A 25051-nucleotide genomic window follows, 5' to 3' on the forward strand; every position below is an offset into this window, starting at 1 on the left:
GGAGCCCTGAGCTTGTTTCCTTGCAACTCGATGGTCCCATATGGGGGTGATGGGAGACAGTGACAGATCATCAGGCATTAGATTCTCATAAGGAGCATGCAGCCTAGATCGCTTGCATGCACAGTTCACAATAGGGTTCATGCTCCTATGGGAATCTAATGCTGCTGCTGATCTGACAAGAGGAGGAGCTTAGGTGATAATGTGAGCAACGGGGAGTGGCTATAAATAGAGATGAAGCTTCACTTGCTCACCCACTGGTTACCTCCTGCTGTGTGGTCTGGTTTCTAACAGGCCATGGACTAGTACCAGGGGTTGGGGACCCCTGTGTTAGATAATTCAGGAAAAGACAGGGCACAGTCTCTGCACTGGCATCACTTGTAGGAACAGAGAGACTTTGTGTCCCAGAGTAGCTAGCATAGCTATGATAGAAAGGTAAGAAAAAATGAGTCAGCAGGTGGTCGTTTGGATTTTTTTGAGTATGGTATTTCAATATACCTCTAATATGTGAAGAATGTGGATGCACATCCAAAGAGGATTGGGAGCCATTTACTCAGCATCTGGATACTCCAGAAATACAGACCAAAGAGATGCTGAGTCACAATGTACCAGAGAGGAGTTGCTGTGCCTGCCCATGGTTATTCGTGCAGAAGTATAATACTAGCTAGTTACCTGAACATGGAAAATGTCATTAAGAAGACAGTAGAACTTTTCATCCAACAGTGTCATGACTTTATTTTGAAGGTTGGTCTGTCGTTCTTTATAATGTTTACAAGTGTCCAGGCCTAGGACATTGACCATGAGCATCTGGATGGTATAGAAGGTTTGATGGAAGCTGATCTTAGTTAATGAAATGGCAATGACCCTGTTTGTGAGAAAATCAAGAATCAGAAGAGAGTTTTTAAATATATATTTTTGAAAATAATAAAGGTTAAAGGAAAGTTCTGTCATCTCATATTCAGCTATAATGATGGAGATTTTCCAACCTATCTGGCAATTGTTCTTTATTGCTGCTTCTGATATATATACTCCCTCATTCTCCTGTTCCTAAGCCCTGATTAATTTAACCTAGCTAATTCTCTCCTTTCTAGTCCTACTGCCACCCTATACTACCACAATAGCAAGCCACTCTGACTGGGAGCTTCCATTGCCTAACAGCATGAACCGAGGCCTCCTTTATGTGACACACAAGACTTTCCAGAGCCTCATTCTATCCCTTCTTGCCACTCTCTGCCGAGCAATCTACCCTTCACAACAGCAAACAGGTGAGAGTTCCCTGCACACCCAGAGCTGTTTCTCCTCTCCATGCTTTTGCTTATGCTGTCTCCTCAGCCCAGAGTGCTATCACTTCTCATTGCCCCTCATTTGATGTTCATCTTAAGTCTCAGCTCAGGTGTAGCCTCCTGGAAACTGTCATCAGTGTCCCAAGGTTGGCTACATATCCTTTCTTCTCTGAACTTCCACAATTCTCTATTGCATGTCTCTATCATTGCCCTCACTACATTCAACTTTTAATGTTATCTGATATGGTTTGGCTCTGTGTCCTCACCCAAATCTCATCCCGAATTGTAATCCCCGAGTGTCAGGAGACAGACCTGTTGGGAAGGGATTGGATCATGAGGGTGGTTCCCCCCATGCTGTTCTCATGATAGTGAGGGAGTTCTCATGAGATTTGATGGTTTAAAAGTTTGGCACTTCCTCCTTTGCTCGCTCTCTCCTGCTGCCATGTAAGACACGCTTTGCTTCCCCTTTGCCTTCTGTCATGATTCTAATTTTCCTGAGGCCTCCCCAGCCATGTGGAACTGTGAGTCAATTAAACCTCTTTTCTTTATAAATTGCCCAGTCTCAGGTAGTTCTTTATAGCAGCGTGAAAACGGACTAACACATTATCTCTCTCCTCCTCTTCTGTGAGAGCTCCTTGAGAGCAGAGAGCAGACTTTATTGATATTCAGGGCTTTGGCATTTGTTGACACATGTCCCCACAAAATTCATATGTTAAATTCTTAGCCTCTAGGACCTCAAAGTGTGACCTTATTTGAAAAGAGAGTCGTTGCAGATACAATTAGTTAAGATGAGATCATCCTGGAGTAGGGTGGGCCTCTAATCCAGTATGACTGATGCCCTTATAAAAAGGTGAAATTTGGACACAAACAACACACGGGGAGAATGCCATGTGAAATGAAGGCAGAGATTAGGGTGATGCTTCTACAAGCCATCTTTGAAACACCAAAGATTGCCAGCAACCATCAGAAGCTAGCAGGTGGGCATGAAACAGATTCTTCCTCATGGTCCAGAGAAGAAAAGATGCCTTGATCTCAAACTCCTACTCCTGAGAACTATGAGACTAATTTCTGTTGTAAGCCACCCATTTGTAGCACTTTTTTTACAGAGGCCCTGGCTAATGAATACAGCACTTAGTAGTTCCTGAACATAGTAGGAATTCAATAAATGATTGAATACGTGAATAAACAAATGTCTTCTGACTGTTGTGAATTATCCCTTCAGCAATGGTAAAGATATTTTAAAACTGGCCTTTCTCAGGCCTAACTTTAATGTGGGATAGAGATATAGTTAAGAATATTATAAGATTAACAAGCATTTTCCCCTCATACTGTTTAGGTTAGCTGGGGAAAGGATATGAGACACCGTAATTATTGTCCTGGTCATTGCTACTGTTGTTGAATACCATACTATCTACTTCCATGAGGAAGTAGAATGGATTGTCCCAGAGATAGCCCTCATGATATTCCTTATATGAAAATAAATAAACAACATGAGATAAATATATTAGATCTGTCTTCCAGGGAAAAATCCAAAGACCTCTCATTCTCTATCCCCAGTCTCAGGACTAAACGGTTTGAACTAGTGATTCCCTGTCAGCTAGCTGGATAAACTTACGTGTTTGTTCTGCAGACCAAATCTAGCCTTGATCTCAACATATATGCCAATTGTCTGAATATTGGGATTACTTAGGAAACTTTAAATAACCAAGCCCTACCTGGCATTAAATCAGGATATCCATGGGTCAGCCCAGTTTCTCTTTTTCTTAGCTCTGTATGTTTATTGTTAGTTATCTATTTAGCACGAGTGTCATGGCATCCAATCATTGTAGGTTATGGATAATTTACATAAGGCAAGTTATAGGAAGGAGAGAAGCATCAAAATAAATCAGGATTCTATGGGTTCACACAGAACAATCATTCCAAGACACTCACCTGTGGTTCTCACCTTGGGCCAGGTACTCAATTTTCGTAAGTATCTGGCTTTTTCCATATCCCGGTAATCCCTCATACATTAAGACCTGGCTGCTGTTAGACATCAAAAATTTCTTCATAATACACATGAAGTAGTTGATCTCTTTATTACGTCCTGTTATTTTTAGTTTTAAAAGAGAGCAAACTCAATCAGCATAAAATAGTCTAGAGATATAAAAAGGCACATAGAAACATTCCTTCTAAAAATATCCTTGGGCCAGGCGCGGTGGCTTACTCCTGTAATCCCAGCACTTTGGGAGGCCGAGGCGGGCGGATCATCTGAGGTGAGGAGTTCGTGACCAGCCTGGCCAACATTATGAAACCCTGTCTCTACTTAAAAAAAAAAAAAAAAAAAAAAAATTAGCCAGACGTGGTGGCAGGTGCTTGTAGTCCCAGCTACTCAGGAGACTGAGGCAGGAGAATCGCTTGAACCCAGGAGGCGGAGGTTGCAGTGAGCTGGGATGGCGCCATTGCATTCCAGTCTGGGCGACAAGCAAAACTCGATCTCAAAAAAAAAAAAAAAAGAAACCAACTTGGAATTTCTCCATGGCATTGTTCACAGACTTTCTTCAAGCCTTATGCACTTTTTAAGCTAACCATGTAGTTTTGCAGTTTTATTTGATTAGAAGCTGTGAAAGAAAGTATTCTTATAACGCTCATTATAATGTTTAATTATAGTGTAGAAAACTGAGATGTGCTTAGATTACACAATCAGGAATTAAGCCAAGGCTGTCTAACCCTAAAGCTTGTTTGTTGTTGTTGTTGTTGTTGTTTGTTTGTTTTCAACACACTAGAAGTAATCTGTAGACTATTGCATTAGGAAATAAATTTATCAAAGTTAGGTTTCCTACATTAAACAATTATGGATAAAATATTTTTATTTCTGATTCTGTGATAAAGGAAACTTGCCCTCTGTAAATGAAAATTATACTTAATTCAGGGCTACAAAAAGCATTACCAGGGATGAAATTCAATTTGCCTTCAGAAATCATGTACAGATTATTTCTATCATAAGAGCAACTTAAATTCTTAGTGAAAATAAATTGTAGGTTTTTTCTGATTATAAAACTAACATATGCTTACTGTAGAAAATATGGAAAACTTGGAAAAGGAAAAGAAAAAAATAAAAATCACCTTGGGTTACAACCCTTATTTTTCTTGTGTGTGTGTGTGTTTTTTTTTTTTTTTTTGAGACGGAGTCTCACGCTGTTGCCCAGGCTGGAGTGCAGTGGCGCGATCTCGGCTCACTGCAAGCTCCGCCTCCTGGGTTCACGCCATTCTCCTGCCTCAGCCTCCTGAGTAGCTGGGACTACAGGCGCCCGCCACCGCGCCCGGCTAATTTTTTTGTATTTTTAGTAGAGACGGGGTTTCACTGTGGTCTCGATCTCCTGACCTTGTGATCCACCCGCCTCGGCCTCCCAAAGTGCTGGGATTACAGGCTTGAGCCACCGCGCCCGGCCTTTCTTGTGTGTTTTTAAATACTGTAACAACCCTGGCTGAAATCTGAAACTCTGCTCACAGTCTTTGAAATCTGGGTGTACAGGAAGGAGTTGGAAGAATTGTAATTTCTAAGCAGTGAACAATTTCTGTCAAAAAAGGTGGAGACTCATTGAGAACCAACTATTCCTTCTTTGCTGGGCAGATGAATGTGGAGGCCCATTTTGTTATTCATTGATAGAACAAATAAATATCCAGGTATTATCTAATGTCTTTGTTGAAGGACCATTAATCCAAGTGTAGATATTTAATAAAAGGAAGCTAAGTGCTTTGCTTGGTAATATAAATTTCTGAGTATGGCTTAGTGAGAACTACTCAGCAGACCGTATTGCTTCTTTTGGGTGAAATATTCCCTTTCCGAAAATGCATTTGAACCTCAATTTTGTGAGATGTTTTGCGTTTTTCTTTGGCCTGAATGAAGCTCACATAGGAACTCAGAAGATGAGGCTTAAAAGTCTGCATAGCTGCACACACATATATACACATGTATACATAAGTAACAAACCTGCACGTTGTGCACATGTGCCCTAGAACTTAAAGTATAATAATAAAAATAAATAAAAATAAAAAAATAAAGTTTCCTAAGGAAGCTTAAAAAAAAAAAAAAAAAAAGGCTGCCGAGCTGACTCTTCCAGCTCCCTGTGTTCTATTCATACAGAACACCTACAGGTAGAGCCTTATGGATTATCTTTAGCTGGATTCTCAAATGAGGTGGTCTCCTTCACTTGAAATGCCTGCACCTTGTTTCTGTCTAAGCAAAGCCTCAATATCGGGGACTGTTGTCTGCAGTTTTTACCCTAAAAAGCCACTATTTATTTATTATAGTTTTGTTGTCAACCATGTTGTTGCAATTGCATTTATAGCAGCTCTTGTAAAAGAAGGGCATTTCCCATGCTGCTAGCCTCTGACAATCTGTGTTTAGTTATAGCTTGAAGGAAAGGTTTGTGGGCCTGATCTTTCTGTCATACTGGTGGAATCAGGGCAAAAAGCCAACTACATCAGACTGAGAAATATACACATAGGCTGCACACAGTTGCTCACACCTGTAATCCCAGCACTTTGGGAGGCCAAGGCGGGCAGATCACGAGATCAGTTCAAGACCAGCCTGGCCAATATGGTGAAACCCCGTCTCTACTAAAAATACAAAAAGTAGCTGGGTGCGGTGGTGCGCACCTGTAATCCCAGCTACTTGGGAGGCTGAGGCAGAAGAATCGCTTGAACTCAGGAGGCAGAGGTTGCAGTGAGCTGAGATCACACCACTGCCTCCAACCTGGGCAAGAGAGTGAGACTCTGTCTCAAAAAAACAAAAAAAGAAATATACACATAATGTGTTCTAATGTGACTGTCATGTTGGGTCTGCAGTCTTACAGAAAGAAGGTTAGGATTCTGTTGCTGTCAGTTATTAAAATAAGTATATCCTAGGATGACAAGCAAGGCCTCAGAGGAGGGCGAGAGTGGGTATTCCTTCTCTCTAGCTTCCGGAGTTTTGGAATCTGGACTTAAATGAAGTGATTGGCTTGAAGACCCTGAAAACTACCTGAAAGCAGTGAAAGTTAGGCATTTCTCCTGGCCCAAGTGTTTTTTGCAGTTCTGGAACTGTTGCCCTCCTTCAGGCTCTGCTGACACCAAGATTGTGGCCTGATATTTCTCCAAAGTGTGAGACAGAGCCTTCTCTTAATTGCCTTAACACAGTTAAGACCAAGATTTAACTTATGATAAGACTTTTGGGGATGTTTGTGTCTGACAGAAGGAAATTACAAGTGCTACTCGAAGTGGCTGCCTTCAGAATCCACAGGCCAATCTTCGTTGGGTCTCTTCTCTCATAGGTATATCCCTGCCTCATTTTAGGTCTACTCCAGTCTAATCTCGAATTATCTTTTGTACAATAAGGGCCCTATCACCAGGAATCACAAAAATATCACTTCCAAATGGGTTGTAGACTTAAATATAAAAGGTAAAAACAAAATTTCTGAAAAAAATGCTAGAAAAATATCTCCGTGATTTTTGGGGAATGAAAGGTATCTCATGTAGTATACAGAAGCACTAACTATAAAAGACAGGTACATTTGATTACATTAAAATTAAGAATTCTGCATATTAAATGCATAACAGAGTAAAAAGGCAAGTACAGAGTGGGAAAAGTGATATACAGTACAAACAAATGACAAAGGACCCATTTCTAGAATGTGTAAATAATTCCAAAAGATAATCAAAATACAACCCAGTTGAAAAGTAGGTGAAAAATTGTACAAGTACTTTAAAAAAATGTCTGGGCTGGGCACAGTGGCTCACGCCTGTAATCCCAGCACTTTGGGAGGCTGGGGTGGGCGGATCACTTGAAGCTAGGAGTTCAAGACCAGTCTGGCCAATATGGTGAAACCCTATCTCCACTAAAATACAAAAATTAACTGGGCATGGTGGCGGGCACCTGTAATCCCAGCTACTCAGGAGGCTGAGACATGAGAATCACTTGAACCCAGGAGGTAGAGGTTGTAGTGAGCCAAGATTGCTCCATTGTACTCCAGCCTGGGCAACAGAGTGAGATTCTGTCTCAAAATAAATAAATAAATCAGTCCAAATGGTCAAAAAACTTATGAAAAAGGAGCTCAACCACATCAGGGAAATACAAATGGAAACCATAACAAGATACCACTATATACCCAACAGAATTATTGAAAGGATAAAGATTAATTAAACTAAGTTGTTGCCAAAGATGAAGAACAACTGGAACTCTCTTAACATACTCGATCAGAATAGAAAGAAATACAACCATTTTGGAAAACTACTTGGCATCATCTACCAAAATTGCACCCTTTGTCCCAACAATTTCAGTCCTACATTTTACATTGTACTCAACAGAAATGCATACATGCGTTCACCAAAAGACTGTGTAAGAATGTTTGTAGCAATATTATTCATAAGAACCAAAAACTGGAAATAACCCAAATGTTGTACAGTAACAGAATGGGTAAATTGTTGTATATGTATAAAAATGGAATACTACATAGTAATGACAGAGAATGAATTACAGCTACACCCAACAATATGGATGAATTATACAACACACCATTGAGTAAGAGAAAGTATATATAAGGCATATATAATTATGCAATGTATGATTCCATCTGTATCAATTTTTTAAACAGGGGAAAGGAAGTAGGAAAGAGCAATCCTGGTGTATTGCTATTTTTCTATTTCTTTCTTTCTTTTTTTTTTTGAGACAGAGTCTCGCTCTGTCGCCCAGGCTGGAGTGGAGTGGCCGGATCTCAGCTCACTGCAAGCTCCGCCTCCGGGGTTTACGCCATTCTCCTGCCTCAGCCTCCCGAGTAGCTGGGACTACAGGTGCCCGCCACCTCGCCCGGCTAGTTTTTTGTATTTTTTTTTAGTAGAGACGGGGTTTCACCGTGTTGCCCAGGATGGTCTCGATCTCCTGACCTCGTAATCCGCCCGTCTCGGCCTCCCAAAGTACTGGGATTACAGGCTTGAGCCACCGCGCCCGGCCTATTTTTCTATTTCTTAACTTGAACGATGATTATATTTTCACTTTGTGATAATTCATTAAGTTGCACACTTATCATTGATGTATTTTCCTGCATGTTTTGTTATAGTTCAATAAAGAAGTTTAAAATCAAGGCCTACTACCTACCCAGCAAAGGGTAATCCTCCTTTCTGTTGCAGATGAGGCACGCCATACCAAACATGCTGAAGAGAAGGAAAAAAAAAAAAAAAAAAAAACAGATGTTAGATTCAAAACAGGGAAATACTGAGAGCAAGAGTGACTAGTTCTTAGTCCCCAGAAAGTTTCCTTCTCAATTGCTAACATGAGTCTATCCCCTGACTCAAGGGTTGCAAATGCCAAGAGAAGGAGAAAGGAGAAGGTCTTACTTGATAGTGGAGAATCCAAAGAACTCAGGAAGCATCTGTTTCCATAGCACCTGGCACATTGTTCAATAAATGCTTGTTGAGTCTGCACTGGTAGAGGAAACCCCTTTCTAAGGAGATCAGACACCTGATATACGGCCCAATAGACTTCAATGTGGTGCAGAGTCACACATTCTGCAAAAATTCCACCAATTGCTTAAACAATAATAGCGCACCTTTTTTTAAGCACATGCTATGTGTCTGGTGCAGTTCCAAGTGCTTTACATGCATCATTTTCTTTAATCCTGACAAAAACATTGCTCAGAAGTACTACTTGGCTGGGAGCAGTGGCTCACGCCTGTAATCCCAGCACTTTGGGAGGCCGACGCGGGCAGATCACAAGGTCAGGAGATCGAGATCATCCTGGCTAACACGGTGAAACCCCGTCTCTGCCAAAAATACAAAGTGAAATTAACCGGGCATGGTGGCAGGCGCCTGTAGTCCCAGCTCCTCGGGGAGGCTGAGGCAGGAGAACGGCGTGAACCTGGGAGGCAGAGCTTGCAGTGAGCCGAGATCGCGCCACTGCACTCCAGCCTGGGCGACCGAGCGAGACTCCGTCTAAAAAAAAAGAAAGAAAGAAAAAAGCACTACTGGCCAGACGCAGTGGCTCACACTTGTAATCCCAGCACTTTGGGAGGCTGAAGCAGCTGAATCATCTGACGTCAGGAGTTTGAGACCAGCCTGACCAACATGGTGAAACTCTGCCTCTACTAAAAATACAAAAATTAGCTGGACGTGGTGGCATGCGCCTGTCATTCCAGCTACTCTGGAGGCTGAGGCAGGAGAATCGCTTGAATCCAGGAGACGGAGGTTGTAGTGAGCCAAGATCATGCTATTGCATTCCATCCTGGTCAACAAGAGCAAAGTTCCATCTCAAAAAAAAAAAAGAAAGAAAAAAAAAGTAGTATGACTATTATGTTCATTTCGCCAGTGAGGAAATTCAGGCACAAGACCCCACAGCAGGTAGTAACACAGGATACTGACAGTGTCCCAGCATAGGCCAGGGTGCATATGTTTCCTCACTCCGTAACAGTATCTCTTGAAGAAGCCTTTTACTCAAAATGGATTATGCCCTTCTCTGAACTACAATACTACTTTGTTATGCCTCTCTTATAGCATATATCAAAGGTTCCCATGTAATGTACAGCTAAGTTTGTGTATGTTGGTCTTCCCCACTTTATTGTGAATTTTCTAGGCAGGAACTGGGTCCTGTTCATATGTGTATGTGTATTTCTACACTCTTTTATCTACAGAGATGGTACAGAAAAATCATGAAGAGTACAGGCTTTGGGATAAGATAGTCCTGGGTTTGCATAGTAAACTGACTGCATTAATGGCCCCAGTACTTGTATCTATGCCCTTTGCCGTGTAACTTGGCAGAGTCCTCTCATTCTGGACTTAGCCTTGTGAATGCTTTCGTCAATGGACTGTCTGCAAACATAAGACAAGAAGAGGCTTGAAAAATGCTTTTGCATTGGGCCTGCTCTCTTGCTCCTCCAATATTGCCAGGACAAACATACTGGATGGAAGATGAGACACATAGAACCTAATTGCCCTAATTACCCCAACTGAGGCCGCTAACTTGGCCGATAGCCTGTTGAACCCCAGGCATGTGAATAAGCCAAGACAAGATCAACCAAATCCAGCCAAGATCAACTGAACCCCACATTTGTGAGAAAAACAAATGTTTATTTTTGCACACCACTGAGGTTTTGTGATTGCCCGTAAGGTCACATTATTGTGACTGAATCTTGACTCCATTGCACACTATAGATATAGCCATAGACAAGTCATTTAACATCTCTGAGCCTCAGTTTTTGAATTTATAAAATGGAAATTATAATAGTTTCTATCTCATATGGTCAATATTAAGACTAAATTATATATTTTGAGGTAAAGTACCTGATGTTTAATAAGTACTCACTAAAAATTATTATTCATTCATGTATTCAAACTGCACTTTCTTGATGGCCTATGTACGCCAAGCACAGTGCTCAGCCTCAGGAATACTGAAGTGAATAATAAAGACACTTTGACCCAACTGCAGCCCTGGTTCTCTTATCTGACTCTTGAAGACCTTGATTCTAGCTTGCTAACAAAAAGAATAACAACTTTCTGCTTTCCGTGCTATTCATTTATTCATCATTATTGAGGACCTACTGTATATCAAGCACTGGGGATATAAGAATAAAGAAATAATTAGTATCTTCAAAGAGTTCACAGTGTAACAAGTGAAAAGTATAGCAAGTGAATAATTGTGATATAGGGTGAGGAGTGTTCTAATGGAGTCATATGCTATAGGAGGAGAAAAGGAAGAGGAAGGAGGAAGACAAAGGAGGAAAGAGCTTAACTGTCTAGCTGGGATGGGGAATTCATAGAGGAATGTCTATGAATCCCTCGAGCTGGGTTTCAAAAATTGACTGTGGTTTTCCCAATAAACCAGGAGTGGGTGGGTGCTGATGAGGACAATCTACTTAAACAACCCAGAGGAGGGGGCACAGGAGAAGATGAGTTTGGAAAGGCAGGTGGTACCCTGTATGTCATTGCAGAGATTTTGAACATCACCATGAAAATGACTAAAAGCCATCGAAGGATTTTAAGCTTCAAAGTGACACCCATAAATCGATGCTGAGCTTTTGGGGAATGTATGTCACTAAAGACTTAGAGGAGGAAAAATATCTTACACTCTTCTAACCCTATTCGGCATATGGTTGACATAATTAGTAAATATTTAATGGTTGGTGATTGGGCCCATTTGGGTGCAAATAGATACTCAAATGAGAGGATTTTTTCTTTGGTTTGTACAACTTTGAAGAATCACCCTCATATTCTCAGATCTGAGTAGAGAATGGGTTCTTCCACCATGCCATAGCGTCAGTCGGATGGAGGAAAGATTAAGGATTTTGAAGTCTAGGACTTGGTCTGGGGAAAGCATAGATTTCAACTTCTTGAATTGGCTCCAAATCTTAAACAGGTGATTGCTTTGCTATCATAATTCTCCGACTTCTTTACTAAAATATACTTCAAAATTAATGCTCCACACTCACACTTTCTCAGTACGGCCCAAATACTGATACAATGGTCCAGAATCTCCAACACCTTTCATAACTTTCTTTGGAAGCTCTTTAAAAAAGTAGGCTGGTAGGTTGCTGCCATTGTAGGTGACAGAGTCACAGGTCACAATTCCTGGGTAGTACATCATCATCCTGGCAGCTATGTTGACTTTTTGACCAATGACTATAACAAGAAAGATAAAGTCAAAGATCAGGGAAATAACAGCCATTGAACTGAATGTAATCTGAAACATACTGTCCCCAAATAGCATGTTTACCCTTTACTCCCTTTGTCGCTCATGAATGACATACAAGTCTAGCCTCAAGACCCATATTCAGCCAATGGCTGTTAACAAAATATCCAGGGAGTTAATCAGCCATTAGCAAAGTTTCTGCCTCACCTGGGAGGCCAAGAGAATCATCTGCTCAGGGATGGAAGGGCCTTGAGTATGGAGCAGGCTCTGTAAGTGGGATGGCCACAGCACTGAAGGCTCTCACAGAAGGTGTGAACTGGTCTTCTAATACAAGGTGGACAAACACAAGCTCGGGCCTGGGGTACTGATCCCCATATGAGACACAAAATCGTGTCTGTATGCTCCTATGAATAAACCTTCATTTGGCAATTTCTTGATTTAGTAAATGGGCTAGAAGAGGCGTGCATGGAGAATTGAAGCACAGGCTCTGAAGGCAGACTGTGCAGGGTTGAACACCAGCTCTACCTCTAACTATGTGCAAATTACTTGGGGCAATTACTTTAAATAACTCCTCATGCCTCCATTCTCTAACCTATAAAATAGGGATGATAATAGTATCTATCTCAGAGGGTAGTTTATGAAGATTAATGAGTTAATACACGCTTATCACTTTGAACAGCGGCTGGCTGCTTGTAAGCCCTCAATTAATATTACTACAAGTAAGGTAGCAAATGTGTCACTTTAACATAAACTTGAATACTTCTGAACAAGATACTCTTTTTAAAAACTATTTATTGTGGAGAAATTTGGCCATAAAATAAAATATAATTTAATGAATTTCCGTATACCCATCACCCCATCCCAATAAGCCATTAGCCCATCTCCAATCCTGCCCCATCCTCACCCCCATACACTCCCCACCCTGTGTACTTTTGAAGAAAATCTCAGGCATTGTATCATTTCAGACATAACTATCTTGATATTTTACATATATTCAGTATTTTAGACGCATTATTGCTGAAAATCTTAAACCCTGATAGGATGGAAGAGGGAAGTAATAGAGTCGTGAAATCTGGAGATAACATTTACTTACTACTACTCTCTTTTGAGAGTATCACTATTTTTCAGTAATATCAACATTCATAATTTTTAAGGAGTTCTAGCCTATTCCAGGAATTAAGAGAAGTAACTACTTATTGTTAACAGGAAGTTATTACAGGAGTCCCTCATTCCATCAACATATAGCCTCCCACTGCTCCCCTCCCATGACTACATATTTCTCATACTCATGAGGAGCCCCAGAAATGCACACTCTGCAAGCATTGAGAGCTCCATGGCTTGGCTCCATCTGGAAGACTTTCTGAGGACAGGGCCCATGTCTCACTCATTTTTGTGCTTCCTCCCACAAAGCCCAGTGGCAAGGTGCTGTGTTTGCGGAAAGAAAAGTGGAGATGAGCTGACTCAGCACACCTGTGTACTCGTGTCTCACAGTGTGTCCAACGATCCCACAGAAGACAATCCCACTGGCAACGCCGATGGATACAGTTCTGGTGCAGGGGAGACAAGATTTGTGGGGAAAGAGACAAAGATAATGAGCATAGAGAAAGTGGGAAGGGTGGGAAATAATGCCTGGGTTGGGAAAGGGTGGGAAAGGATTTTCTCTATCCGTTGGAATTAGTTTATGGCATTTCTACATGGCCCGGAGATGCGAGGGAGGAACAACAGTTTAAGACACAGGACTAAGTTCTTAATTAATTCTTCTTTCTTTCCTGTTCCCTGCATGCCCTCCCCTACGAATGCCTCAAAAGGGTCAGGGACCACTGGGTGGGACCAGGGTCAACACTCACTGGATTTTGTGGACTTGAGAGCAGAAGTCAAATATATCCATAGCACATTCCAGAGCATGAGTGAGCTCGTCAGGTACCTTTTCCCCAGGGAAGCCAAAGACACAGAGGAAAGAGCAGCCCTGTGAGGGAGAGAGACAGCAACCACAGCTGATGGACAGTGTGCTTTCAACTGACGGGCCAGAAGGCTCAACAGAGAGCCGGCGGCAATTTTCGGCTTCTGAATCAAATTTCATCATGATTTCTCTCACAGTATTTTATTTTTAGTACACTTCAATCACTTCTACTGCATCATCAACAGGAGGGCTTGAGCCCTGGAGAAGGGCTTGTTTTGCTCCAGATGTAGTGAATAGGGCTGAGCTATCTGTGTGCATGCTCCAGCTTACTCTCTCCTGTGGCCAAGGTCCATGCTGCAAGGTGCTCAGTTTAAGTCTATGAAGCAGCAGCACAGAGCAGTGGAAAAGGCACCAGCTGTGGAATCAGAAAGTCTCTGTTCTCAAGCCACTTCTCAACTGTGGAAACTTAGTAAGTCAATTACAATCTAGGAACTTCTGTTTATCTATCTGAAAATGGATATACTGTAGACCTGCTGAGATGCTTTTGCCTACTAAAAGAATTAATGTGTTATATATTCAAAAAGTCATCGTAAACTATAAAGTACTTTGCAGATACTGTTATCATTCTTAGGGATAAAGGCTTAGGCTGCGAGTAGGTTTTCTTATCATAAAGCTAACTGTTCCATGCAATGAGTCAATTCTAAAGCTTGGCATTTGTAGTATTAGTCACTTAAAAAATGACCTCAGTCAGGTGCTGTTGTCTGTAAGAAAAGGGCATTGTGAATAAAGGAAGACGGGTTGAAATTTTGAGTTTTTGACATGTTACATCCTGATAAAATGCAAAGAATGCTAAAATAACCTCAGTTTCTTCAACCCTGTCCAAAAGAATTTGATCAACTATTAGATCTTTAAAAGAACTGGGATCTGCCTTGACGTGAAGGGAGAAACCCTGCTTCTAGGTATGTGTAAAGAGGGCCACCCCTTTGGGGGAAGCAGGGAGCCCATTTTGCCAGCAAATTTATGTAGTGACCTGGCAAGAGCTTTTGATATCCCCAGCTCTCATTTATTGCGTGCTGACTCTAAGATAGGCATTACACCAAGTGCCTCACACATATTACATTATTTAAAACTTTCCACAATCATTTGAGGCAAATACTATCCCCATTCAAAGAGGAATAAACCAAGGCTCAGAGAAGTTCAATGACTTGCTAAGTCTCACAGCTGGGAATCTTTGGAGCCACGTCTGCAAGACACGAAAGACTGTTCTCTTAGATTCTATACTCTTTTCTTATGATACCCATGAGTCAATATTGAAGAAGATACTGGAGGCACCAGGCTGGAAGTAATCCCTTTCCCAGAACTCCCATAGCACAGAGTTAGTTCGTCTCATATGGAATGCATGCTTCCTGCCTAGTGGTGTCAATGTGTGTGTTACTCATCTCTGCTGCCCAGCCCTAGTTTTTCATCTTCTATGAAATGCTCAGTAAATGCTTGTTGTATTAGTGAGTGAGTGGATGCAGGGCAGTAATTAAGTGCTCTGCTTTTAATACACAAAAGGAATTGAGATGGGAAATCAATTCTCACATATGCATCTGTGGTCCTTTGTTCATCACATCACTTTTCTCTGAATTGATTAAGAACAGAGTGAAGACCAGGCACGGTGGCTCACGCCTGTAATCCCAGCACTTTGGGAGGCCGAGGCAAGTGGATCACTTGAGGTCAGGAATTCGAGACCCACCTGGCCAACATGGCGAAACCCTATCTCTATTAAAAATACAAAACTTAGCTGGTTGTGGTGGTGCATGCCTGTAATCCCAGCTACTTAGGAGACTGAGTCAAGAGAATCGCTTGAACCCGGGAGGCGGAGGTTGCAGTGAGCCGAGATTGCACCATTGCATTCCAGCCTGGGCAACAGAGCAAGACTCTATCTCAAAAAAAAAAAAAACAGAGTGAAAACACCTGGGAGCAGAGGCAGTGCCCTCCCTACCATGGATGAAAATAAAGGGGGAACTGGAGGTGTTGACATGGCAAGTGGGCATTCTTGGAAACAAGTCTGGGGTGTGAAGGTTGCTAGACTTCTGACCCGAAACCCCTGGGTAATACATCATGCGCTGGGCTGGAGACTTACGTGTAGTGAGAGGTAGCCCAGCGTAGTGAGCTCAGACAGGGATGGCAGACTGCCTGGGTTTGAATCCCAGCCTCCCCCTTTACTAACTTGATGATCATGAGCAAAACGTAATCTCACCTTGTCCTGGCATCCTAATCTCTGTTTCAGCATCCTCATCTATATAATGAGGATAATGACAAGAGCATTTACCACTCAGAGTGGTCATGAGGATGAAATGAGTCAATACAGATCAGGTCCTGAGAACAGTGCCTGGCACAGAGTAAGTGCCATATCCACCATAGAATTTGTAATTATAAAGACTGGCCTTCTAGGTTAAATTTCTTTTTTTGTTTGGTTGAGACGGAATCTTACTATATAGCCCAGGCTGGAGTGCAGTGGCGTGATCTCGGCTCACCACAACCTCCGCCTCTCAGGTTCAAGCCATTGTCCTGCCTCAGCCTCCTGAGTAGCTGAGATTATAGGCACTTGCCACCACACCTGGCTAATTTTTGTATTTTTAGTAGAGACAGGGTTTCACTATGTTGGCTAGGCTGATCTTGAACTCCTGATCTCAAGTGATTCGCCTGCCTCGGCCTCCCAAAGAGCTGGGATTACAGGCGTGAGCCACCACGCCCAGCCTCTAGGTTAAATTTCCCATGTCTATTCTCTCCGTCTCACCAATGTGCTTGTCCATGAATGCTAACCTCAAACTATTGGTAGGTTCCCATCCCATAGTTCACACTTACCTTGTCAAACATGAAGACTTTATTGATTTGGCCTTGGAAGATCTTCAGGACAGATGTGATGTGTATATAGGCATCCTGGATGGCTGGGCCTATCTCTTCTGCTTTGTCTTGGTCTTCAAACATCAGGTTCACAAACACAATCGTCACTGGACGAAGCTCAGACAAATAGCCCTGAAGCTGTTTGTCATCAATCTGCAAAGTAGACAGCAGCTTTCTGTAGGTGTCCTTGGCAGTGGATCCCTCCCGCAACACTGCCCCCACCTCATACCTGAAATCATCTAGGGAATGTCTACCTCAGAATGTGTGAGGTAAAACGTGACAGAGCCAGCATGCCTGAAGTCGAGCAGATGGAAATAGAACCAAAATCCCTCTCTTCCAGTGGGGACTTATGCATGTGCTAATTTTTGGCCAGCAACCACTCCATTACCCCAACAGCTGGCTTCCTCATGCCAATATGAGCCATCGCAATAAGGGAAAGAACTACTGTTCTTTTTGGCTCTCTTAGTTTTTAAAAAAATTTAAAATTTTTTTAATTTTTGTAGATCTATAGTAAATGTACATATTTATGTGTTACATGAGATATTTTGATACAGGCATGCAATGTGTGATAATCACATCAGGGTAAATGGATTATTCATCCCCTCAAGCATTTATTGTTTGTGTTACAAACAATCCAATTATACTCTTTTAGTTATTTTAAAAATGTATGGTTGTGTTAGTCCGTTCTCCCACTGCTATAAAGAACTACCTGAGACTAGGTAATTTACAAAGAAATGAGATTTAATTGACTCACAGTTCCCTGGGCTGTACAGGAAGCATGGCTGGGGAGGACTCAAACTTATAATACGGGGGAAGATGAAGGAGAAGCAGGCATGTCTTATATGGCCAGAGGAGAGCAGGGGGAAGTGCTACACACTTTTAAACAACCAGATCCCATGAGAACTCATTCACTATCATGGGAACAGCAAGGGTGTAATCTACCCCTATGATCCAATCACCTTCTACCAGTCCCCTCCACCAACATTGGGGATTATAATTCAACATGAGATTTGGGAGGGGATACAAATCCAAATCATATCAATGATTATATTATTTTTTACTATAGTTACTCTGTTGTGCTAGCAAACACTAGGTCTTTCTCATTCTTTCTCATTTTTTGTACTCATTGACCATCCCCAATTCCTCCTCATCCCCCACTACCCTTCCCAGCCTTTGATAGCCATCCTTATATTCTCTATCCCCATGAGTTCAATGGTTTTATTTTTTATTTTTATTTTTATTTTTTTGAGACAGAGTCTCGCTCTGTTGCTCAGGCTGGAGTGCAGTGGCACGATCTCGGCTCACTGCCACCCCTGCCTCCTGGGTTCAAGTGATTCTCCTGCCTTAGCTTCCTGAGTAGCTGGGATTACAGGCATGTACCACCACACCCGGCTAATTTTTGTATTTTTAGTAGAGATGAGGTTTCACCATGTTGGTTAGGCTGGTCTCCAACTCCTGCCCTCATGATCTGCCCGCCTCGGCCTCCCAAAGTACTGGGATTACAGGCATGAGCCACCGTGCCCAGCCCAACAGTTTTAATTTTTAGCACCCACAAATAAGTGTGAACACGCGGTTTCTCTTTCTATACCTGGTTTATTTCACTTAACATATTGACTTCCAGTTCCATTCATGTTGTTGCAAATGACAGATCTCATTCTTTTTTATGACTGAATAGTACTTCGTTGTGTAAATGTACCACATTTTCTTTATCCATTTCTCTGTTGATGGACACTTAAGTTGCTTCCAAGTCTTGACTATTGTGAATAGCACCGCGGTAAACATGGGAGTGCAGATATCTCTTCAATATATTGATTTCTTTTGAGTATGTATCTAGGAGTAGAATTTCTAGATTGTATGGTAGCTCTATTTTTTAGCTTTTTGAGGACTTTCAAACTGTTCTCCATAGTGGTTGTGCTAATTTACATTCTCATTAACAGCGTACAAGGATTCCCTTTTTTTCGCATCCTGTCCAGCATTTGTTATTGCCTGTCTTTTGGATAAAAGTCATTTTAACTGGGATGAGATGATAATCTTATTGTAGCTTTGATTTTCATTTATCTGATGATCAATGATGTTGAGCACCTTTTCACATACTTGTTTGCCATTTGTATGTCTTCTTTGAGAAATGTCTATGTAGTTTTTTTTTTTTTTTTTTTTTTTTGAGACGTAGTCTCACTCTGTTGCCCGGGCTGGAGTGCAGTGGCACATCTCAGCTCACTGCAACCTCCACCTCCCAGGTTCAAGCAATACTCTTGCCTCAGCCTCCTGAGCAGCTGGGATTACAGGCACCCGCCACTACACCCAAGTACTTTTTTGTATTTTTAGTAGAGATAGGGTTTCACCATGTTGGCTAGGTTGGTCTTGAACTCCTGATCTCATGATTTGCCCGCCTCGGCCTCCCAAAGTGCTGGGATTACAGGTGTGAGCCACTGTGCCTGGCCTTATTCAGATCTTTTACCCATTTTTTAAATTGGATTATTAGACTTTTTTCTAAGGAGCTGTTAGAGCTCCTTATATATTCTGGAGATTAATTCCTTGTCATATGGGTAGTTTGCAAATACTTTCTTCCATTTCTTCACTTTGTTGACAGTTTCTTTTGCTGTGCAGAAACTTTTAAAGCTTGATGTTAAAATCAATGTGCAAAAAACACAAGCATTCCTGTACACCAATAACAGACAGAGAGTCAAATCATGAGTGAACTCCCATTCACAATTGCTTCAAAGAGAATAAAATACCTAGGAATCCAACTTATAAGGGATGTGAAGGACCTCTTCAAGGAGAACTACAAACCACTGCTCAATGAAATAAAAGAGGACACAAACAAATGGAAGAATATTCCATGCTCATGGAGAGAAAGAATCAATATCATGAAAATGGCCATACAGCCCAAGGTAATTTATAGATTCAATGCCATCCCCATCAAGCACCAATGACTTTCTTTACAGAATTGGAAAAAACTACTTTAAAGTTCATATGGAACCAAAAAAGAGCCCGCATTGCCAAGACAATCCTAAGTCAAAAGAACAAAGCTGGAGGCATCACGCTACCCGACTTCAAACTATACTACAAGGCTACAGTAACCAAAACAGCATGATACTGGTACCAAAACAGAGATATAGACCAATGGAACAGAACAGAGCCCTCAGAAATAATACCACACATCTACAACCATCTGATCTTTGACAAACCTGACAAAAACAAGAAATGGGGAAAAGATTCCCTATTTAATAAATGGTACTGGGAAAAGTGGCTAGCCATATGTAGAAAGCTGAAACTGGATCCCTTCCTTACACCTTATACAAAAATTAATTCAAGATGGATTAAAGACTTAAATGTTAGACCTAAAACCATAAAAACCCTAGAAGAAAATCTAGGCAATACCACTCAGGATGTAGGCATGGGCAAGGACTTCTTGACTAAAACACCAAAAGCGATGGCAACAAAAGCCCAAATAGACAAATGGGATCTAATTAAACTAAAGTGCTTCTGCACAGCAAAAGAAACTACCATCAGAGTGAACAGGCAACCTACAGAATGGGAGAAAATTTTTATAATCTACCCGTCTGACAAAGGGCTAATATCCAGAATCTACAAAGAACTTAAACACATTTACAAGAAAAAAATTAAACAGCCCCATCAAAAAGTGGGCAAAGGATATGAACAGATTTCTCAAAAGAAGACATTTATGCAGCCAACAGACACATGAAAAAATGCTCATCATCACTGGCCATCAGAGAAATGCAAATCAAAACCACAATGAGACATCATCTCATACCAGTTAGAATGGCAATCATTAAAAAGTCAGGAAATAACAGGTGCTGGAGAGGATGTGGAGAAATAGGAACACTTTTACACTGTTGGTGGGACTGTAAACTAGTTCACCCATTGTGGAAGACAGTGTGGTGATTCCTCAAGGATCTAGAACTAGAAATACCATTTGACCCAGCCATCCCATTACTGGGTATATACCCAAAGGATTATAAATCATGCTGCTATAAAGACACATGCACGTGTATGTTTATTGCAGTACTATTCACAATAGCAAAGACTTGGAACCAACCCAAATGTCCATCAGTGATAGACTGAATTAAGAAAATGTGACACATACACACCATAGAATACTATGCAGCCATAAAAAGGGATGAGTTCATGTCCTTTGTAGGGACACAGATGAAGCTGGAAACATCATTCTGAGCAAACTATCGCAAGGACAGAAAACCAAATGCCACATGTTCTCAGTCATAGGTGGGAATTGAACAATGAGAACGCTTGGATGCAGGGTGGGGGACATCACACACTGGGGCCTGTCGTGGAGTGGGGGGAGGGGGAGGGATAGCATTAGGAGATATACCTAATGTAAATGATGAGTTAATGAGTGCAGGACACCAACGTGGCACATGTATACATATGTAACAAACCTGCACGTTGTGCACATGTACCCTAGAACTTAAAGTATAATTTTAAAAAATACAAAAATAAAAGATTAAAAAAAGCTCATAAATGAAACTAAGTTTTTATCTGATAAAATAATTCTAAAAAAAAAAAACTTGATGTTATCCCATCTGTCCATTTTTGCTTTGGTTGCCTGTGTTTGTGGGGTATTACTCAAGAAATCTTTGCCCACTCCAATGTCCTTGAGAGTTTCTCCAATATTTTCTTGTAGTAGTTTCATAGTTTGAGATCTCAAAGTCTTTAATCCATTTTGACTTGATTTTTGTATATAGTGAGAGATAGGAGTCTAGTTTCATTCATCTGCATATGGATATCCAGTTTTTCCCAGCACAATTTATTGAAGGGATTGTCTTTTCCTTAATGTATATTCTTGGCTCTTTTGTCAAAAATTAGTTCACTGTAGATGTATGAATTTATTTCTGGGTTCGCTGTTCTGTTCCACTCCTCTACGTGTCTGTTTTTATGCCAGTACTATGCTGTTTGGGTTGCTATAGCTCTGTGGTATAGTTTGAAGTCAGGTAATATGATTCCTCCTGATTTATTCTTTTTGCTTAGGATAGCTTTAGCTACTCTGAGTCTTTTGCAGCTCCATGTAAATTTGAGAATTTTTTTCTATTTCTGTGAAGAATGTCATTGGTATTTTGATAGGTATTGCATTGAATCTGTAGATTGCTTTGGTTAGTACGAATATTCTTCCAATCTATGAACATGGAATATCTTTCATTTTTTTTTGTGGACTCTTCAATTTCTTGCGTCAACATTTTATAGTTTTCATGGTAGAGATCTTTCACTTCTTTGGTTAATTACTAGGTACTTTATTTTATTTTAAGCTATTGTTAACAGGATTACTTTCTTGATTTCTTTTTCAGATTGTTCACTGTTAGCATATAGAAATGCTGATTTTTGTATGATGATTTTGTATACTGTGACTTTGTTGAATTTGTTTATCAGTTCTAATGGTTTTTTGGTGGAGTCTTTAGGTTTTTCCAAATATAATAAGATAATCTGAAAACAAGGATAATTTGACTTTTTCCTTTCCAATTTGTATGCCATTTCTTTCTTTCTCTTGTCTGATTACATAGGACTTCCAGTATTATGTTGAAAAACAGTGGTAAAGTGGGCATCCTTGTGTTCCAGATCTTAGAGGAAAGGCTTTCAGTTTCTCCCTATTCAGCATGATACTAGCGGTTGGTCTATTGTATATGGCTTTTCTTATGTTGAGGTATGTTCCTTCTATACACAGTTTTTTGGGAATTTTTTTCATGAAGGGATGTTGAATTTTATCAACTGCTTTTTCAGCATCAACTGAAATGATAATATGGTTTTTGTCCTTCATTCTGTAGATAAGACATATCACAGTGTTTGATTTGCATATGTTCAACCACCCTTGCATCCCTGGGATAAAATCCCACTTGATCATGATGGATGATCTTTTTAATCCAGTTTGCTAATATTTTGTTGAGGATTTTTACATCAACATTCATCAGAGATACTGGCCTGTAGCTTTCTTTTTTTGATGTACTTTTGTCTGGTTTTGGTATCAGGTAATACTGGCCTCGTAGAATGAGTTTGGAAATATTCCCTCCTCTTCTATTTTTCAGAGTAGTTTGAGTACGGTTGGTATTAGTTCTTCTTTAAGTGTTTGGTAGAATTCAGCAGTGAAGACTTCGAGTCCCAGGCTTTTCTTTGCTGGGAGACTTTTTATTATGGCTTCGATCTTGTTACGTGTTGTTCATCTGTTCAGGTTTTAGATTTCTTCAGGGTCCAATCTTGGTAGGATGCATGTGTATAGGAGTTTATCCATTTCTTCCAGATTTTCCAATTTATTGGCATATAGCTGCTCATAGTAGCCACGAATGATCCTTTGAATTTCTGTGGTATCAGTTATAATGTCTCCTCTTTCATTTCTGATTTTATTTATTTGGGTCTTTTCTCTTGTTTTCTTAGTTAGCATGGCTGAAAGTTTCTAAATTCCTTCTCTGTGTTATGTTGAATTTCTTTGAGTTCCTCAAACAGCTTTTTTTAATTACCTGTCTGAAAGGTCACATGTCTCTGTTTCTCTATCCTGGTGCCTTATTTAGTTCCTTTGTGAGGTCATGTTTTCCTGGATGGTTTTGATACTTGTGGAAGTTCGTCAGTGTCTGGACATTGAAGAGTTAGGTATTTATTGTAGTCTTTGACATTTAGCCTTGTTTGTACCTGTCCTCCTTGGGAAGGCTTTCCATATATTCAAAAAAACTTGGGTGTTGTGATCTAAGCCATATCTGCATTACAGAGCACCCCAAGTGCAGTAATGCTATAGTTCTTGCAGACTCATAGAGGTACCACCTTTGTGGTCTTAAATAAGATCCAGAAGGATTCTCTGGATTACCAGGCAGAGACTTTTGTTCTCTTCCCTTACTTTCTCCCAAACAAACGGAGTCTCTATTTCTCTGTGCTGAGCTGCTTGGAGCTGGGGGTGGAGTCACACAAGTACCCTTGTGGCTACCATCACTGAGACTGCACTGGGCCAGACCTGAAGCCAGCACAGCACTGGATATTGCCCAAGGCCCACTGTGACTACTACCAGGCTACCACCTATTTTTGTTCAAGGCCCTAGTGCTCTACAATCAGCAGGTGGCAAAGGCAGCCAGGCACGTGTCCTTTCCCTTCAGGGTGACGAGTTCCCTCAGGCCCCATACAGGTCCACAGATGCCATCTGCTAGTTTGGCTCTCTTATTTTTATAGTTAGGAATAAGAATAGCATGCTATGTAATTCAACCTTCTATTTTCATTAGGTTTTTTCTGGAATGTTTTCACATTCTATCCTACACTATGTTCAAACAAACTGAAATCAGTATCATTATCACCATTTTACTGATTAGATAACTGATGTATGGAGAAGTAACACAACTTTCCCAAGGTCACATAAGGACACAATACACTAGAACCCAAATCTCCAGACTCCTCATCCAACATTTATTTATTTATTTTTATATTTACGTATTTATTTATTTTCGAGACAGAGTCTTGCTCTGTCACCCAGGCTGGAGTGCAGTGGCACAACATCGGCTCATTGCAACTTCTGCCTCCCGGGTTCAAGCGATTCTCCTGTCTCAGCCTCCTGAGTAGCTGAGATTACAAGTGTGCGCCACCACGACTGGTTAATTTTTGTATTTTTAGTAGAGTCAGGGTTTCACCATGTTGGTCAGGTTGGTCTTGAATTCCTGACCTTGTGATTCGCCACCTCGGCCTCCCAAAGTGCTGGGATTACAGGCATGAGCCATCGCACCTGGCTCATCCAACATTTAATCTGCCACACACTTCTGCCTCTCTGTGATGGTATATTTCATTTCTTCTCTCCAACACAACAGGCACAGGAAAAGAAAGGAGAATGTTCCCAAATTATCCCTGCCAATCATCACTCCTGAATTTTGTTAATTAAGTACATAGCAAACCAATGGGGGAAAATCACTGCACTTTCTCCTTGAAATAGCACAGAAGTGTCAGATTCTCCAACGACAATGTGAAGCACATTTTCTAGATTAAAGAAGAATTGGTATAGGGAATAATGCAGCCATGCTTCCTAACTGCCTAGAAGGTCCTGGTTTCATGTAATTTTATTCTTTTTATAAAAGGGATTTAATAATTTCTAATTAACCAATGTGCTGGTTTCCTTCTTTCTTTCTTTCGAGAAGGGTCTCACTCTGTCCCGAAGGCTGGAGTGCAGTGGCGCCATCTCGGCTCACTGCAACCTCCATCTCCTTGTTCAAGTGATCCTCTCACCTCAGCCTCCTGAGTAGCTGAGGCTACAGGCACATGCCACCACACCCAACTAATTTTTGTATTTTTGTAGAGATGGGGTTTTGCCATGTTGTCAAGGCTGGTCTTGAACTCCTAGGCTCAAGTGAT

General features: G+C 41.0%; 1 protein-coding gene across 6 annotated transcripts in view; it reads right to left on the reverse strand.

Annotated features, from left to right (window-relative positions):
* ADCY10 (adenylate cyclase 10) overlaps positions 1–25051 on the reverse strand; it is a 90091-nt gene that overhangs the window by 53403 nt on the left and 11637 nt on the right. For all 6 annotated transcript variants that reach the window (XM_015125126.3, XM_015125132.3, XM_015125139.3 and 3 more), the window contains 7 exons: positions 16670–16861; positions 13764–13882; positions 13387–13463; positions 11717–11906; positions 8395–8450; positions 3213–3366; positions 670–862 (listed from right to left, as the gene is read on the reverse strand). In XM_015125126.3, coding sequence (XP_014980612.2) covers positions 670–862; positions 3213–3366; positions 8395–8450; positions 11717–11906; positions 13387–13463; positions 13764–13882; positions 16670–16861 — 981 coding nt within the window. The remainder of the gene's footprint in view (positions 1–669; positions 863–3212; positions 3367–8394; positions 8451–11716; positions 11907–13386; positions 13464–13763; positions 13883–16669; positions 16862–25051) is intronic.

The sequence above is a fragment of the Macaca mulatta genome, chromosome 1 (genome assembly GCF_049350105.2).
Source record: "Macaca mulatta isolate MMU2019108-1 chromosome 1, T2T-MMU8v2.0, whole genome shotgun sequence".
Taxonomy (NCBI): domain Eukaryota; kingdom Metazoa; phylum Chordata; class Mammalia; order Primates; family Cercopithecidae; genus Macaca; species Macaca mulatta.